Source organism: Typopeltis vanoorti, chromosome 4 (genome assembly GCF_054136105.1).
Source record: "Typopeltis vanoorti isolate ZY-2024b chromosome 4, IOZ_Tvanoo_1.0, whole genome shotgun sequence".
In the NCBI taxonomy this organism is placed as follows: Eukaryota; Metazoa; Arthropoda; class Arachnida; order Uropygi; family Thelyphonidae; genus Typopeltis; species Typopeltis vanoorti.
Genome location: NC_143552.1, coordinates 118574103 through 118592713, shown reverse-complemented (window position 1 = coordinate 118592713; position 18611 = coordinate 118574103). Strand labels below are relative to the sequence as shown.

General features: G+C 35.7%; 1 protein-coding gene across 1 annotated transcript in view; it reads right to left on the bottom strand.

The window, feature by feature from the left end:
• The window catches only part of LOC150107636 (uncharacterized), a 117783-nt gene that overhangs the window by 58366 nt on the left and 40806 nt on the right, over window positions 1-18611 (bottom strand). Inside the window, exon 2 of the mRNA XM_090392147.1 lies at window positions 5715-5766. Coding sequence (XP_090248273.1) covers window positions 5715-5766 — 52 coding nt within the window. The remainder of the gene's footprint in view (window positions 1-5714; window positions 5767-18611) is intronic.

Genomic DNA, 18611 nt, shown 5'->3' with positions numbered 1-18611 from the left:
TAATGATAGCTGAAGAATCGAAGCCAAAAAAATGTAGAAGTTTAGCAGGAAGTGAAAAACACTGAGGACAGTATATTTGAGGCTACCTGGGAGGCTGATAGGAAGAAATATATAGATTACTTGTTGCTATAGGCCTGGGGGTTAAGGGAGAAAGTGGATAGCATGCTTTGGTTAATTATCAAAGAATGAAGGATGAATAATTATTATAAGGGATGAATTATGGGACAGAATTTGAAGGAGTAAATTTTAAAAAGGAGAGAAAGAAATGAAATTTATACTCTCACTAAAGAGATAATTACCTGAGAGCATGAGATGGAGAGCTCAGGATTCAAGATAATAGTCATTCTTCCTTTTTTCTTGCCTCACAGTGAAACAGCTCTTTGAGATTTTCATTAGCCAGATTGGCTAACTTCATATCATAATCTGTATCACCTGCCGGATCTGGTGATAATATTAGCAGCGCACAGGAGATAGTCAAGGGATGGTGTTTGAGGAAAGTAGTATTGGAGTGGATACTCAGTGTCAAGAGAATAAATCAGGTAGGAGTCAGATAAATAGCATCGAGAAATGTAATCAGCACACTCATGAATAGTACATAACACTGGCCAGAAGAGGAAGGGTGACCAGTATGGTAAGGAAAGCATAAACAAATTATGAGATGAAGCTAGCCAATCTGGCCAAAGAAAATCTCAAAGAGCTGTTTCACTGTGTGGCCAAAAAAAAAAAAAAAAAAGGAAGAATGACTATTATTATTACAATATGACACCTCCAAGAAGTCCAAAGACTCATCACAGGAGGTATTCTATTTTTTTCTGCTACATACATCTTGGTATCTCCCCTACTATTTAATTCGCCAACTTCACACAACAACAACAACACTACTACCATCAATGCCATCAACTACTACCAACAGTAGTATTTGATGTGTGTAAATTGCGTGTGTTCTCATGGCTAATTTGCCTGTATGCAGAATGAAAAATGTGAGTTTTTTGGGAGAAAAAACCCCGCTACCTCTGTATGAGATCAGCTAACTCACTTTTAACTGAAAAAGCCCACATAAAAATAATTTGTGTTACGATGAAACTGAAGGTCTTTTCCAATTGAGGGGCACAATGTTCTGTTGTTCTTCCAATTGTGCTACAGAGGTCACATGGTTGGGAGCTAAAGAAGTCTGCTTCTGCTAACAAAGAGTTACTGAATGATCATTTTGTTAGCTGTACCATAAAGGTAGAGATGTTTCAGTGCTATATATGACAGTGATGTGAGAATACACACAGATGATTTAGATGTGCTGGGATAATGCATTACCTTAATACAATTACAGCCATGGGATTAGATGGAATACTAGTGCGTATTATGAGAATATGGAAGGATATCTTCTGTGACCAAGCTATGTATGAGAGAAAACATGGATTTGCAGGAAGTGCAATATATTATTAGACTATGAAGCAATGAATGTGAAACAGACTGAAAAGATAGAAGATGGTGTAAATGAAAGAAACGGAAATTAAACGAATGCTAGGGAAACTGAGGGAATGAAACAATGCAAGAATATGGAAGCGAAAGTTAGTGATAAGGGAGAGAAGGAAAGTATGAATGAGAAAATGGAAGTAAGATGCAACAGAACGAGAGGTAGTGAGACTGCGGGAGTGAAATTGTCGGAATGCAAAATTTGATGAAACAGTTATTGAAAATAAAAAAATGAAATGAGGAATATGCATTGTGATGTCAGATGTTTAGTGGAAACTAATGAAAGTGTGCAAGAAAATAGAATGAAAGAAAAAAGAATAAAAGAGGTGACAAATGATTCCAGGATAGCAGTATATGGAGATTCCATAGTTAGAGGATTAGTTAATGAGAGAATGAATGTGAAACAGACTGAAAAGATAGAAGATGGTGTAAATGAAAGAAACGGAAATTAAACGAATGCTAGGGAAACTGAGGGAATGAAACAATGCAAGAATATGGAAGCGAAAGTTAGTGATAAGGGAGAGAAGGAAAGTATGAATGAGAAAATGGAAGTAAGATGCAACAGAACGAGAGGTAGTGAGACTGCGGGAGTGAAATTGTCGGAATGCAAAATTTGATGAAACAGTTATTGAAAATAAAAAAATGAAATGAGGAATATGCATTGTGATGTCAGATGTTTAGTGGAAACTAATGAAAGTGTGCAAGAAAATAGAATGAAAGAAAAAAGAATAAAAGAGGTGACAAATGATTCCAGGATAGCAGTATATGGAGATTCCATAGTTAGAGGATTAGTTAATGAGAGAATCCATAAGCTCTGCTATCCAGGAGGGAAAATGAGTATGATAAGTTAAGCATTGAACATGAGGAAGAAACAAGTAAGAGAGTTATTGGTGATTGTGGGGACAAATGATCTAAGTGGACATAAGGAGCATGTGAAGGCAAACATCAGGAGGTTGAGAAGAGTGAAAGATAACAGTGTAGTGGGAAAGGTTGTCAGTGTGTTGCCGAGGTATGATTATGGTGAGTTGCAATGGAAAGCTAAAACCATGAATGGTATGCTAGTGGAACTGTGTGAAGAGAAGGGAGTACAGTTTGTGGGTGTATGGCATGTGTTTGAGGGAAGAATGAAATTATACAGGCATGATGGGTTCCGTTTGAATGGTTTTGGAGTGAGTGATGTGATGCGTGCAAGAGATCAGAAGCAAGAGATGAAGTGAAAAATCAGGAGAGTGGTATCGAAGAGACACAAGTGTTGGCAGTGAAAACAGTAGTAGTGTGAGAAATGAAGAGAGAGAGTGGGAATGTAAGAGGAACAGGGAAATGGGGGGAGCTTGGGTGGACAGGGAGACATGGCATAGATTATGACAAGCTTAGGAGACAGATTGGAGATATAGCATGGAATGAGGAGTTGAGCGGTAAGGAAATAAATGCTGCTTACAAACTGACAAAGAAATACATAACAGTATCAATGTGTGAATGTATTCTGAAGGCCAAAAGGTTGAATAAGGTAGGTGTAAAATGGATGAGTGAGGGGCTTAAGCATTAAATCTGGAAGAAGAGGAAGGCACTATGGATGCAGTACAAGATGAATAATGGTAATAACTAGTTACATGAAGAGTATAAAGAACAAGCCAGGAGAGAGTGACTCAGTTAGTAAGGAAAACAAAAGTGCAGTATGAGCAGAAATTGGCAAATCAGGCAAAGAAAAATCCCAGAGAGTTTTTTAGATATGTGGCAAGTAGAAAGAAGAATGATCATGGTAGATAATGTTAATGGACGAAAATGGTAGAATGGTAACTGCTGCAGAAGACATTGTTGAGGTATTCAAAATCAATTTATAAGGGTGTTTCATCCTGATTAGGGTAGAATCATGAGGAACTTAAGTGTAGGGGACATAGGAGAGGATGGCTTAATTGTGAGTGAGCAGGAAATATTTGAGAAAATAAATAACCTTGATGTCAATATGGCAATAGGATTTGGGAATTGGCAGTAGTATTGGCATGCCTGTTTAATAAGAGTCTTATAACAGCACAAGTTCGAAGGGAGTGGAAGGAGGGTAAAATTGTTCCACTGCATAAAGGTGGTGATAAGGCTGCAGCTTCAAATTATAGGTCATTCTGTATATCTGGATTTGCAGTGAAGGTACTGGAGAGTTTGGTGAGAAGGAAGATGCAAAAATGGGTTGATAACAGCAGCATTCTCAGTGGTTATAAGCATGGGTTTATTAAAGGGAGATCATGTTTTACTAATTTACTATAACAAGGTGACAAATACCTTGGACAGGGGAGAGGTATACAGTGGTGTACTTAGATTTTGCAAAGGCTTTTGATAGACTGCCACATGACAAACTGTTGAATAAATTGAAACAGATGGGATTTGGATAACAGACTTCTGAGTTGGATCAGTGACTGGGTGTCAGATAGGTATCAGAAAGTCGTATTATGGAGGGTCAGCATTCCGAAAGAGGAAAGTAGCTAGAGGTGTGCTGCAGGATCTGTAATGGGTTACTTTGTTCATTTTGTACATTAATAATATTGGGATGGGTTTAACTGGTGATATGTAACTGTTTGAAGATGATGCAAATTTGGGGAGAGAAATGCAGAGTCAAGCAGATGTTATGTACTTACAGGAGGATTTGAACAGATTGATGAATGGACAGGTAAGTGGAACTGTCAGTTCAATGTTACAAAGTGTAAGGATTTGAGATTTGGTAAGCAAAGATGAGATGCAAAGTATGCACTTGATGGAGAAACTTTAAAGGAAGTTGAGGAGATGAGAGATCTAGGAGTGATGGTGGACAAGGACCTGAAATTCAGGGGCCACATTATACAAGTTGTGAAGATGTCACATTGGCTAATGGCAATGATGCAGAGGACCCTGACATGCAGAAATTGAGAGGTTATGATTCCATTGTATAAGATCTTGATCAGGCCTCTTATGGATTATAGGAATAACACAGAGGAGACTTTTTAAAATACAGGATGGGAGAGAATAAGGACCTACCCCTAAAAATTGTGTATGGCGTGGTTAGTAGAGGTGTGAAGGATTAGATTTTTTACTTGGAGAATGAGTGAAATGGACTGCCAGAGGAGATCCACTCCACCCCTTCACTTATTTGACACACTGTTGGTGAATAAGCTCAAGAAGTATGATAGGCATATTGTTTATATACCTATCATAGTACAGGCATATAATGGTTAGTACAGGCCTCCCATGATGAGTCGTTGACTCTATCAAGATGCTTGAGAAAATAAAAATAAATAATATATCCTATAATAAACCCCCAACCATTAATACCACTTTACTTTTCCTTATATTTTAATCTAGGAATACAAAAATCTTCTATTTTGTTTCTATATTTTTTTTTTCCATTTTTTCCTCACACCATCCAAAAAAAAGTGAAGATTGAGTTGAATAAAACTGTTTCATCATTCTGATCTCATATCTGTTATGCTTGTCATGTAACCAGTTATGCAGATAAGTATGGTAAGAAGGTAATATACATTGGCAACATAGCAGAAAAATAGCCCAATTATTAAAATCGGTCAATGTCAGAGCAGCCTTTAAACTAGTTAACACCTTACAAAAGATTCCTACCTTCCCCTTAAAGATAGCATTCCATTCTGTAAGCATTCTGGGATATATAAGATTACTTGTTCTTGTGAAAAGGTGTATATAGGTAAAACTGGGAGAAGTTTCGAAATCTATAAAAAAGAATGTGTAGACAACATTAAAAATAAGAGAGAATAAAGAAGCTGACTCAAAGCAACACATCCTCACAGAACATAATGTTGCAGATTGATAAGTTTCCTCCATGGCTTACTTAGAATAGAATACTTGTATCAGATTGTTCACTGAGTCTTTTGAGGTCATTCTCTCACATGTACACTAAATAGAAACCAAGGAATTATACTTCATGACATTTGTAAATCCTTAATTAGTGTATGCAGTCACATGCAGAGTTTACACAATTTATAGACTGTCCCTCCCATACAATAAGACAAAATGCCTTTTACTGCAGTATTCATGACCTAGGATATACTGAACACGAAATATAATAAGGCTTGACAGTGACTCATTTCTATGTGGTTTATTATGTGTTTATTAAAGTCTCTAGATTTTGTTGGCTGAAGATTGCCAGTGTAGACAAGAAACCATATAAAAATGAGTCAAAAATTCAATATACTTCTACAAACTACAGTATCAGAATGACAGCTCTTAAATATATTAATCAAATATTTCACCTGAAGTGCTGCTACTTGTTTCTCAGATGCTTCAAGAAGTTCTTCTAATTCTCTATAGAGGAGATAACAATTTAATAATTTATAAACAATTTAAATATATGCAAAATCTTCATATACTTTTTAAAGTAAATATACAAATGAAAGGGGTTATTTTATATTTTAATTTTATTAATATGATTAATTTCATGCTAATATCTAAAATAACATCCACCAATTAGTGAGAGTGACCATGAGGTGATTACCTGGATGGTTACCAGCAGAGTGAGGACCTCTGTGAGAAAAGGGTATATATGGAACTACAAGAGGGGTGATTATGAAGAGCTCAGGAGACAGCTTGCAGGTGTAGCATGGAATGAGGAGTTAGCTGGATCAATGCGGCTTGGGGGATTTTCAAAAACTGTTTAGTAGATGCAATGTCTAAATGTATTCCAAAGGTGAGAAGGTTAAATAAGGTGGGTGTAAGATGGATGAATAAAGAGATTAAGCATGCAATATAGAGAAAAAGGGCATTGTGGAGGCAGCATAAGAGAAGTGGAAATAACCAATTCCAATGAGGTTTACAAAGACCAAGCAAGGAGGGTGACTTGGTTAGTGAGGATAGCTAAAGAGAGGTATGAACAGCAGTTGGCAAATGAAGCCAAAAAGAATCCTAAGGAGTTCTTTCGATATGTAGCCAGCAAAAGAAAGAATCATTATGGAAGGATGACTTTGATTGGAGAAAATGGTATAAAGGCAGCTGATGCAGAATGTGTGATGAAGATACTTAATGAGCAGTTCATAAAGATCTTTGAATCTTGTGAATGTGACTTCATGGAGGGATTGAGAGCAGTTGATGATGGGGAGAGACTGACTGTAGGTGAGCAAGAGGTGTATGGGGAGTTGAGTAAACTAGATGTTAATAAGGCTGTGGGACTTGATAATATATCACCACGTATTCTTAAAGAATGTGCCAGGGAGTTGACACCTGCCTTGACATATTTTTTTACTATGAGTCTTGCACTCGGTCAAGTTCCTAAGGAGTGGAAGGAGGGCAAAATTGTGCAACTTCATAAAGGAACTGATCGAACTCAAGCATCAAACTACAGTATAGGCCTAATACTGTAGTTTGATGTAGTCTGCAGTAAACTATAGGCCTATCTGTGTGTCAGGTGTTGTGGTTAAGTTGTTGGAGAAGCTTGTGAGAACTAGGATCCAGAGTTGGGTTGATAACAATGGTATTATCTTTGATGGACAGCATGGATTTGCTAAAGGGAGGTCATGTTTTAGTAATCTACTTACTTATTACAATAAAGTGACTGTTTCCTTGGACAGAGGAAAAGGATACACAGTAATATACTTGGATTTCACAAAGGCCGTTGATAGAGTACCTCATGATAGGTTGACAGTCAAACTAGAACAGATGGGGTTGGATATTAGATTAGTGCATTGGATTGGAGATTGGCTATCTGATAGGTATCAACAAGTTGTGTATGGGGGAGTGATATCCGGGAAAAGGAAAGTCACTAGTGGAGTGCCACAGGAGTCTGTTTTAGGTCCATTACTGTTTAACTTGTATATTAATGATATAGGTGAAGATTTGGATGGAGATATTCAATTGATTGCAGATGATGTAAAGTTGGGACGAACCATGAAGTGTAGTGAAGATGTTGTGGCCTTACAGGAAAACTTGAATAGATTGAGTGATTGGGCACGGAAATGGGGATGTGAATTCAATGTTGCAAAATGTAAGGTTTTAAAATTTGGAAAACAAAGATGGGATGCAGAATTTATGCTTGGTGAGAATATATTGTTGGAGGTAGAGGAAATAAGCTATCTGGGGGTGATAGTGGATAAGGATCTAAAATTTAGGGGACACATCGCCAAAACTTTGTATCTTCTTGTTTGCTAATACTTCCTCCCTGGAAGTTGCAAAAGGAATTAGCAAACAAGAAGATACAAAGTTTTTTTTTTTTTTTTTTGCATGGAGAGTGGTAGGAGCATGGAATGCATTGCCTGATATGGTGGTGAAAGTGCAAATGATGGATGAATTTAAGGAATGGTACAATAGACTTTATATTGTCTAAGGTTGCCTAACCTCCCATGATGAGACTTATGACTCCATGGTAGTTAACAATAATTAATTTCTGGTACAGTATTGCAGGTTGCCAGTAATCAGCCATTTGTTACTCAAGATCGATTACTCAGGCTTACTGGCTTTTTTCTAAAAAATTGCTGGACTTGATTACAGATATTACTCTCCAGGCAAGACATGTCATATGGACAAAGGACTCATCTTGGTGCTGCTTTTGACAGGTTATGGAGGTTCTGTCAACTGACAAGCATAATCTCCCAACATGAACTTCATAGACTTTTTCCTGGAGTATTATTTAAAAATGCTAATGCATGAATTGGAGGTTTCAGACATTGCAAAAGTGTAGTGATAAATAGAATATGGCTGTTGTTAATTTGTGAATGAAGAATTTTATGATTATTAATACTTCATTCATGATTTAACATGAATTGCATTTCCTGAGCTAAGTTTGCTCCTAAGTAAACTGTAATTTAAACACTTACTGTTTTTTGTTCATTGAAATAATAATTATAATTTTTTTTAGTTATTTATCTTATATAAATTCTTTATATTAACTTGTACATGTATCCTAAGCGAACTGTAATATATGCATTTTATTTGTTATTACTGAAAGTGAAAGTATTTCTAAGGGACTCTGCTAATGTGATTTGATTGGCTGCTGTCAGAAAACTATGTTATTTTGAGATAGCTCATGCCTTAGCATTGGGAACTGTACAACGATCACGTGGGAATTTCGTTGTAAACTGAAAGCGCAGAGAAAAACAAGTTTGGACGGGAAAGAGAGAGAGAGAGAAAATTTATGAAATATAGGAAGAAGGAACCAGAAGGAAATTAGAGAGAGTGTGGGAAGGTCGTGAGATGTGATCTAACCTGGGATCATGCGACGTAACAAAGGTTTGGAAACTTGTTCCGATTTTAATGAATCTTACTTTGAACTCATATTTATTTATAGTTTCCTGTCACCTTGTAAAGGAATTTACCCGAGTGAAAGGATAATAATATGATCGAGATTTATCGTAAGATAAGTTATTACGAGCAAGAAAATACATTTTTCAGTCTTAACAAATAAGTTATTGAACTCAGGGATACTATAAGTTTTGTGTTGCCTATAGCGGAAGATTATCGAGTGTCTAGAAGTGTTGTAAGAGTTTTCCATAATGTGCAAGCTATGATGATCATACCGGTAAGAATATCTATTCTATTCTATAACTAACGTGTGATAGTGTTGCTTGTGTCCGGAGAACATGGTCAAATTTCGTTTTGCTGGAGCCAGCTAGTCAAGCTTGAATGAGTGATATTATAAAACATTTTCCTTGTGAAACTAATGTGAGAAACTTCATTGAAGAATTAGTTCGTGTTTGAATGTGTTCTCACAATGTATATGTAAATTGAAGACTGAGCCTTTTTAATCCTCTGATAGATATTGATGATGCCAGCTAAGTATTTGATAAAATTGAAGTTTGTGATTATTCTATGAGAATAAAAAGAATTACATTTTAAGTGTTTTGCTGAATATTGTTGTTGTTTAAGGTGAAACTAAGTTGAAATCCTAGCGGAGGAGAATTGTGAAAGCCTTATATATATATGTTCTAGCAGTAAATGATGCGCTCAGCTGAGTAGAATCTAAATACTTTATAGAATGCATAAATTATTATCTAATTGTATTGATCTTAATAGAGATCTTGTTTCTTATGTAAAAATAATTTTGGGAGAGAACCTATGTATAAGTAAGAAAATTTCGGCCTGTAGTAAGTTCACGTTGCTGTTGGGCTATTTGATGCTTGATTCCTTCACAATAATTGTGTGATTTCAAACATAGAGTGGCGCAGTATAATAAAAATTTTCTTTATATTTGAATGTGGGGTCAACCAACAACTAGCAAATATAAGGTTAGATGAAAGACAAAACCAACACTGTGATATAATTTGGATCACAGTTGGAATGGCTGAGCATTTTCAAAGGTCATGAATATGATGAGCCAAGTACATTCAAGTTTAAGCATGCCACTTTGAATAACTATTAAAGTTAAAGCCTAACATCTTAAAATTAAGATTTGGTATATTGGCACTTCTTTTGGAAAGAATAATTTTATTTAATCCTATAATAACTTAAGATCATCAGATATCATAACTATGAAATAAAGCAATTTTCAGGAAAAAAAATTCATAGGTTATTTTATTCATTTTCTTTTTATAGTGAAGAATTTATGGAGACAAAAACACACGTGTTGGAATGATTACTTTAGTTATAATTAAGAAAATAACATTCGATGTGTCGACCGCTGTATTGAGATCATCATCAGGAAAACATACATATGTACAGGACACCAGCTACACGACACTACCACCAATACAGAGATCAAAACATTGAATATTATTTTCTTAATTATAAGTAAAATAATTATTCCAACATGATTTTTTGTGACTAGGAATGTTGACCACCATTTAACCTTAAAAGAAAGAATTTTCTCTTTTATATTACTCACTCATGAAAGATCTTAAATCTGTAGCACATTGTATATACACTATGCACAAATTACAAGTACTTCAGTCATACATGAATGTGCCTAATAAAGCACGGTCTTTTTTCAGGGAAAATACAGAAAGAAGTAGGATGCAGTGAATATTTCTGTAGTTCTGCTGGTTAATTTTTTTGCACCACACAGCTTAGTATTTGCAACAATGACAAAGACACATCTGCTCCATTCCCTCATTATGTGGTTGAAGTCCCCACCCCCAGACTCTCAGAGGGTCTGGGGGGGACTTCAAATACTTTAATGATTAACAAATGTACACAGTACCACATCATTAATCTATCATATCTAGTACACACACCGTGTACTAGATATGATAGTATCCAAACAGTTCAGTAACATATGTGTGACCTCTCTCTTTCCATATGGAGGGTTTCAACCTTCCAATTATGAAGAATTTCTAACTGAACATTTGATAAAAGGGCTTCTTTTGCTTTAAGTACTAGGGAATATTATATGTTAGTGTGACAACTTATCTAACAAAATTATACCATTGCCAAATTATTAACTAAAAAAATAAAAGAAATATGTTTGTTTCATATGGGCCACTCTAGATCCAGTTTAAGTGATAATGTGCACAATAATTTAATGTTAATAATTTGTTTTATTTATATGGGTTGTTCACATATACTTTTCTTGTTTAATTAAACTGCAACTAAAAAGAAGATAGTTTCCAGAGATGAAGAGTACCTGAAAAAATTGATAGGATGAACATATAACATTGCTACTAAGTAATCTTATTAGTTTATAATTCGGAAACATATTTTTAAAAATCAAATTAAAAGATAGTTAGTTGAAAAGTGAATAAAATTTATTTTTTTTAAATATCTTATACAGTCTTCTAAACAAGATTCTGCTGTTCATAGTCATAATACCAAACTATTCTATTCACAGCAATATCTACAAATATTGTTAGAAATTAAATTGAACATATTTTTAAATATGGCTATCATTTAAAAATGGATGAGCTTTTATTATTATTATTATTACTATTTTTATTATTATTACCACCCCAAGACCTCATGGAGTCAAAGACTCATCTGTGAGGTCCTTTTATCACACTCACACTCACAGCTCATCATACCGTGTTTTAAACACATTCAAACTCTTTGCAGACACCACATACTCAGGCAAGACATTTCATTCATTCACAACTCTGCATGAAAAAAACCTGCCTCTCACTCCCCTACTCACACCTCTTTATACAGTTTCCAGGAATGACCTCTGGTTCTTCCCTGATCTCCCACTATTCTCTGTAGAACTTCTCCACCGTTGATTTTATAACAACCCTTTACCAACTTGTAGGTTTCTATCATATCTCCCCTCTTCCTCCTGTCCTCCAGACTCTGCAAATTACATCTTCTCAATCTTTCCTCATACTCGACATTCCAGAGGTTAGAAACTACCTTAGTCAGTCTCCTTTGGACCCTTTCCAACATCTCTTCATCCTTCTGAACCTGGTGACCAAATCTGGGCACAATAGTCTATGTGTGGCCTAATCAAAGCTTTATACAACGGAACAAGAATCTCCCTACTTCTGCATGTCAGTGTCCTCCGCATCATTCCCAGAATATATTTAGACATTGCATCTACTAGATAGTTTTTGAAGATTCCCCAAGCTGCATTGATCTCTTTTCCAGCGAACTCCTCATTCCATGCTACACCCACAAGCTGTCTCCTGAGCTCTTCATAATCACCCACCCTTTGTAGTTCCACATATACCCTTTTCTCACAGAGGTTCTTACACTGCTGGTAACCACCTCATGGTCACTCTCACCAATTGGTGGATGATTTGACACCTCATTTATAATTACATCCTCTGATGAGATGACCAAATCCAAGACCCTTAATCCTCGTGTGCCCTCTGAGTACTGTCTGAGGGATAACTACCTCAGACAGTACTCAGATTTGGTACTGTCTGAGGTAGTTATCCCTCAAAAACTCAAGAAACTCATTTTCTTTACTTCCAGTTGCTATCTCATCTTTCCAGTCTATATTGCCATAATTAAAATCACCCATAATGATTATCCTTTTCTTATTTGCTTGGCTAATTTGACTATACATTTCACTATCAGCACCATCCACATTATCTGGTCTATAACAACATCCCACCAAGTATTTGATTCCATTCACCTCTATCCCACACCATACTGCCTCAAAACCACTGGCACTATTTCCGTCTTGCATCTCTACTTTGTATGGACATAACACTTTCTCTATCATCGATTGCACTCCCCCCCTCCTTTTTTTACCCCCTTCTATCCTCACGAAACGAAAATACCCTTCCATCTCTATTCCTATCAGGATGTCATCCTCTTCCAACCATGTCTCACTTATTCTGACAATCTTTGGGTGAACAGACACAATTAGTGCAACCATTTCATCTGCCTTGTTTCTTATACTTCTAGCATTTGTATACAAACACAACAGCTCATTTCTGGATCTCCAGCTAGTTCCACTGATACCACTCACTCGATATGATCTCTCCCCGTGCACTGTCGTTATCCTCCCCATCCAATAACTGAGACCATGGCATAGAATCCAGCATACTCCTCAGGTGGTCATAATTTCCTGCTTTGTAGTTCAGCATGTAACCTTTTCTGAATGGAACATTCATAAACTTAGCCACTTCCCAAATGAGTACCACATGATCATTATCACCAACCAGAGGTAGAATAGTTACTTCTTTAATTAAAACACCCTCCTGACACTATAATCAAATCTATCACTCTTTGACCTCAACTTCCCATGATGGGCTCTCACCATTTATATATTACACAGAATTTGTTTCTTCCATTCATGCATGTTGTGTAAATTTATAATGCTCCTGTGTGTGTGTGTGTATACAGCTAATCTCATCAGCAAACAGTATAAAACCTGCAAAGTCATGATTTTGGACACAGTGCTCTCATTTGAGGATCCAATGAGAACACTTTAGATAGATGAAATAGATACAATTATTTTTACTGAAGCATGTATCAGACAGACATGTGAGGAATCCTTAAAGTGACAATAATTTGTCAAATACTTGTCCATTAATTTTCAATACTTCCTCCTACATGTTTTTTTTTTTTTTCCTCTCTCTCTTTCTCTATACTTGCAGCCATTCCTGCCCTGCAAAATGAACAGTTTTTCTTTTACATGCATATGGACAGATGTGTATATATGTCTATGATCCAGCATTTTTTTTGTTAGGAAAACTTTAATGGTAATAACTACCATGTTTCAAAGTAACTTTTCTTGAGCAGGACTAAGGCTCAACAATTTATGCAAAAAATTTATTTTTTAAAGAAGACTTATTCCCCCCCCCCATTTTTAATGATATGTCCCAATAAGGCAATAGGAGTTCTGTTCTATAAAGTGATTAATAGTGTTGTACCATGGGGAGAAGTTGTTTTTTTAATAAAAAATATTCTATCTTTCTGCCTACTTGCACATAGCAATATATTTATCGATCCCTGAGTATAACCATAAAAAGTGCTAGTAATTACACAGTGTAATATCATAAGGCTAAAAAGCATCTGGATTTTTATTCCAGATGATTGGAACAGAGCTCTCATTGTTGCTGATTTATAAAATGCTAAAGAAAACTGAATGTGAAAATTAGAGAAGAATTTCTCTACTACAGGTAGAGTTGTACACAATGTCCATTCTTATTTATATCCTACCTTTAAGATTTTTTATGGTAATCCCAAACATGAAAGATTATTCACTTTTATAATGCACTGGTACCGGAGTTTGTTGAAGAGAAAAAAAAAAAAAATCGTTGACACTAGATTTGAAGACCATCAGATGATACTTACTAATTAAAAAAGTTAAAAAGAAAAAAAGGGATATGTTACAAAAGACAGCAGCACAGGGAATGAATGAAGATGCTATGTTTTATGAGCATGGAGTTAAATTGTGATGGAATATTAAATAGACACTGTATGTCCCATCAGTAATTCTTCCACTCTGCTCTAAATCTGCTAAGATTTAGACGAAAGTGGAAGAATTATCGATAACATTTATGATTAATAGTGACAGTGGTTATATCTAATGGTGAGCTATAAGGGGCTCGCCCGAGCCCTTTATTAAATTCTTCTCAAATTTGTGAGCCCCTTGTTCTTGTTTACTATTTTTATTTTTTCAAAAAAAAACAACAAACAAACATAATTTTTTGAAATATATTAAGCGACAAACTCATACAGTAACCTAACAAAGTGAATTTTATTAAATAAAATATTATAGTTATGTTACCCCCATTTTACAAATAAGAATTCACTTTTGGTAATTGCATATAAATAAACAGGACTATAAAAAAATTCCCCCTTGATTGGTACCATTGATTATCACTTGAAGTATAAAAACAAAAATATTATCTAAATACATTAACTTCAATATTATTGTGTTTGGATAATATTTATTTATTCTTTATAGATTGTTTATCATAAAAACTTCTATTGCAAAAAAAAAAAATATTTTGTTTATAAAAAATGTGGACTATTTCATATGTGCAATTATAAAAGATTTTATTCTTATTATATTTTGATAGTTAAATAATGTTTTTCTTATGTAAGATAAATTAACACAAATGATTCTGTGCAAATATTTCATGTTTAGATCATTAAATATTTGTTTAAAAATGATAGCCTTTACAGGTTGATTGTCCCTCCCCTCATACTTTTTGATTGGCATTTTTGTACACAAGCTGTATTAATAAAAGTTTTTGTGTGAAATATGGCTTTTTTTTTTTTGCTCAACGATGCAAGCCCTTTGTTAAAATTTCCATAGCTCACCACTGGTTATATCTACAGAAAAATACATACAGAAGAAACTGAATAGTAGGTTATGCAGTGTAATTCATAAGTCTAAAGACAAAAATAATATGGATTTTTATTGCAGGTGATTGCAATAGAGATCTCATTGTGCTGATTTATATCATTGTCATTAATTAGCTAAACTGCTTTCTTCTACTATTCAAGAATTTTTAGGAATTTTTCAGTAATATTACTCACATTTGGGCACCATACCAAATGAGAGTAATATTCAATAGATGTGGGGATTTCAGATTTGTATAGAGTTAATCATTGCTCAAGTAATTTTGTATGACTACAATACTAGTAACAGTTTTTAAATTTTTCATGTGGCAGTGAGCTATCTGGTATAAGGTGGAGTCTAACATGATTAAATACACAGTAGGGTGTTGTTACAGACCTGGTGGATCGGTTACTAGTGATGAAGAAATGCATCACCAAATAGAGATGATGGGTGCAAAAAGAGTAATCATAATGGTAGACTTTAATTATCCAAATATTGATTGGGTAGCAGTAAATTCTCACAAGAATGTAAGTGAATTTATTGAGCTGTTGCAAGACAACTTCCTCAAGCAGCATGTGACAGAAGGAACTTGAGGTCAAAGAGTGATAGATTTGATTATAGTGTCAGGAGGGTGTTTTAATTAAAGAAGTAACTATTCTACCTCTGGTTGGTGATAATGATCATGTGGTACTCATTTGGGAAGTGGCTAAGTTTATGAATGTTCCATTCAGAAAAGGTTACATGCTGAACTACAAAGCAGGAAATTATGACCACCTGAGGAGTATGCTGGATTCTATGCCATGGTCTCAGTTATTGGATGGGGAGGATAACGACAGTGCACGGGAAGTGATAAAAAATACTTAAATGATGCAATATCAGAATGTGTTCCTAGAATTCAAAGAATAAATAGAGTAGGAGTGAAATGGATGTGTAAACTAATTAAGTAAGAGATTCATAAGAAAAAGATGATGTTGGAGGAGTATCACATGCATAAGGATGATGTCAGTTATGATAATTATAAGCAGCAGGTTAGAAGAGTTACAAATGTTGTACAGAAAACTAACGCCGAGTATGAAAAGAAACTGGCTCTGCAAGTTAAAGACAACCCAAAAGAATTCTATCGTTATGCTGCAAGTAAAACAAAGAATGAATTTGAAAGAATAACTGTACCGAATGTAGATGGTATGCGGATGACTGACTGTTCAACTAATGAGCAGCCATTCTGCTAAAAGCTATCCACCTGGTATATGCAACATTGAACTCACCGCTGCCTCTTTACCATATGAGGAAATTCATGTGGATGAGGAGGAAGTACTAGAGCTATTGCACAAACTGAATAAGAATTCTGCAATAGGAACTGATGGGATATCAGCACAGATGCTAAAAGAGCATTCAGCTGAACTGGCTATTCTCTTGAAATGAGGCTATATAGTTTGAGTCTCAGAACAGGGAAGATGTCACAGGAGTGGTGCAAAGATCGATGTATCTAACTATCAACCAATCAATATCTCAAGAGTGGTGGTGAAGATTTTGGAAAAGTTGGTTAAGGCTCACATTCAGAAATGGGTTGACAGAGAATCTCTACTTTGCAATGAACAGCATGGGTTTACTAAGGGAAAGTCATGTTTTGGCAACTTGCTCTCTATAATAATGTCACCATTGAATTAAACAAGGGAATGGATACACAATGACACTTTTGGACTTTGCTAAGGCTTTAGGGAGAATACAGCATGGAAGACTGTTGCATAAATTGGAGAATATGGGATTGGATTATAAACTATTGACATGGATAAGAGAATGGCCAACTGACATATATCAAAAAGTGTGGTATCGGGGGTGTGAATCTGCAAGATTCAAGGTAACCAGTGGTGTGCCTCAAGAATAAGTCTTTGGTCCATTGTTATTCAATCTGTACATTAATGACTTTGGGAAGGATTTGACATGTGATATACAGCTATTTGTTGATGATGCAAAAATAGGTTGGGTAATCAGGAGTGCTGTTGATATGCAGTGATTGCAAAATGATTTGAATAGATTGAAATTGTAGGCATGTGAAAATAGCTATCATTTCAATGTTAATAAATGTAAAGTCATGCACTTAGGTGTGATTAGATATCAAATGTTGTATTATATTGGTGAGATTATGCTTGAAGAAACTGATGAGGGCTAGGGATCTTGGAGTTTTAATAGACAGTAAGTTGAAGTTCAAGGGTCATATAGCAAAAATTGTAAATACAACTCAGAGAATAATGGCAATGTTGAAACGAACCTTGACATGTAAAGACAAGGAAGTCATTTGACCTTGATAAGACATCACTTGGAAAGACTAATGCATGTAGGTCTGGTCTCCTGGTTTTCGTGGTGAATCCAATACAGCGGAGAGAGAGAGAGTGCAAATGAGAGTGTTAAAAATATGATATCAAGATTGTGGAATATAGATTATGAAGACAGACTGACAATTTGTAGGCTGCAGACACTAGCAAACAGGAGAAAGAGGGGTGATATTATTGAGAGTTACAAATTTCTGAAAGGGTTATACAGAATTTCAGTAGACATATGTAAAGGGAACCGGAGTAGTTATACCACAGATATTCACCACAGTCATACCTAGTTGAATAATCTTCAACCAGAAATCCTAAAAAAAAGAAATATATATTTAATAATGAATTCGGAAAAAACTATTAAAATAAATCATGATGGCATGAAAGAGTTAACGAAAGATGAGCGAGTGGCGTTGTATGGCGACTCCATTATTAAAGGTGTGCTAGAGGATAGAATGCACAAGGTATGTTTTTCAGGCGGGAAAATGAGTAGAGTGATTGAGGCACTGGATATGAGGCGGAAGAGAGCAAAAGAGTTAATAGTATTAATTGGTACAAATGATTTGAGAGAAGACAAAGAGCATGTCAGAATGGATATCAGGAGCCTGTTTGGAAAAATAAAAGAGAATAGTGTGACAGGAAGGGTAGTCAGTGTGTTGCCTAGGTATGACTGTGGTGAAATGAGACAGAAAGCAAGGATTATGAATGATATGCTGGCTTAAATGCGTGAGGAGATGGGAGTACAGTTGTTTAACGTGTCGAATGAGTTTGAGGGACGAAGTGAGCTGTATAGCAGCAATGGACTGCATTTGAGTGGTTATGGTGTGAGTTGCTTGGAGAGACTGCTGCTGGAAGGTAGAGAAGTGAATAGAGTGAATGAATGAGATCAAGAGTTGAGTGATGTGGAAGAGCAGGAGAGTAAGATAGGAGAGATTGAAGAGGTGGTTATGAATGGGGAAGTGAGTGGTATGAGTAGAGTAGAGAAAATGAGAGAATGGGTGTGCAAGAGGAGCAGAGAAACGGGGAGGCTCAGGGTGGACAGGGGGGTACAGAGCGTGAGAAAGGTGGATGCTCCAAGAGGAGGTGAGAGCATGTGTAGGCAGGAAAGGAATGGGATGACCAGGGATCAAGAGGAAACAGTTGGAATTGAAAAGGGTTCTAAAATGAAGAAG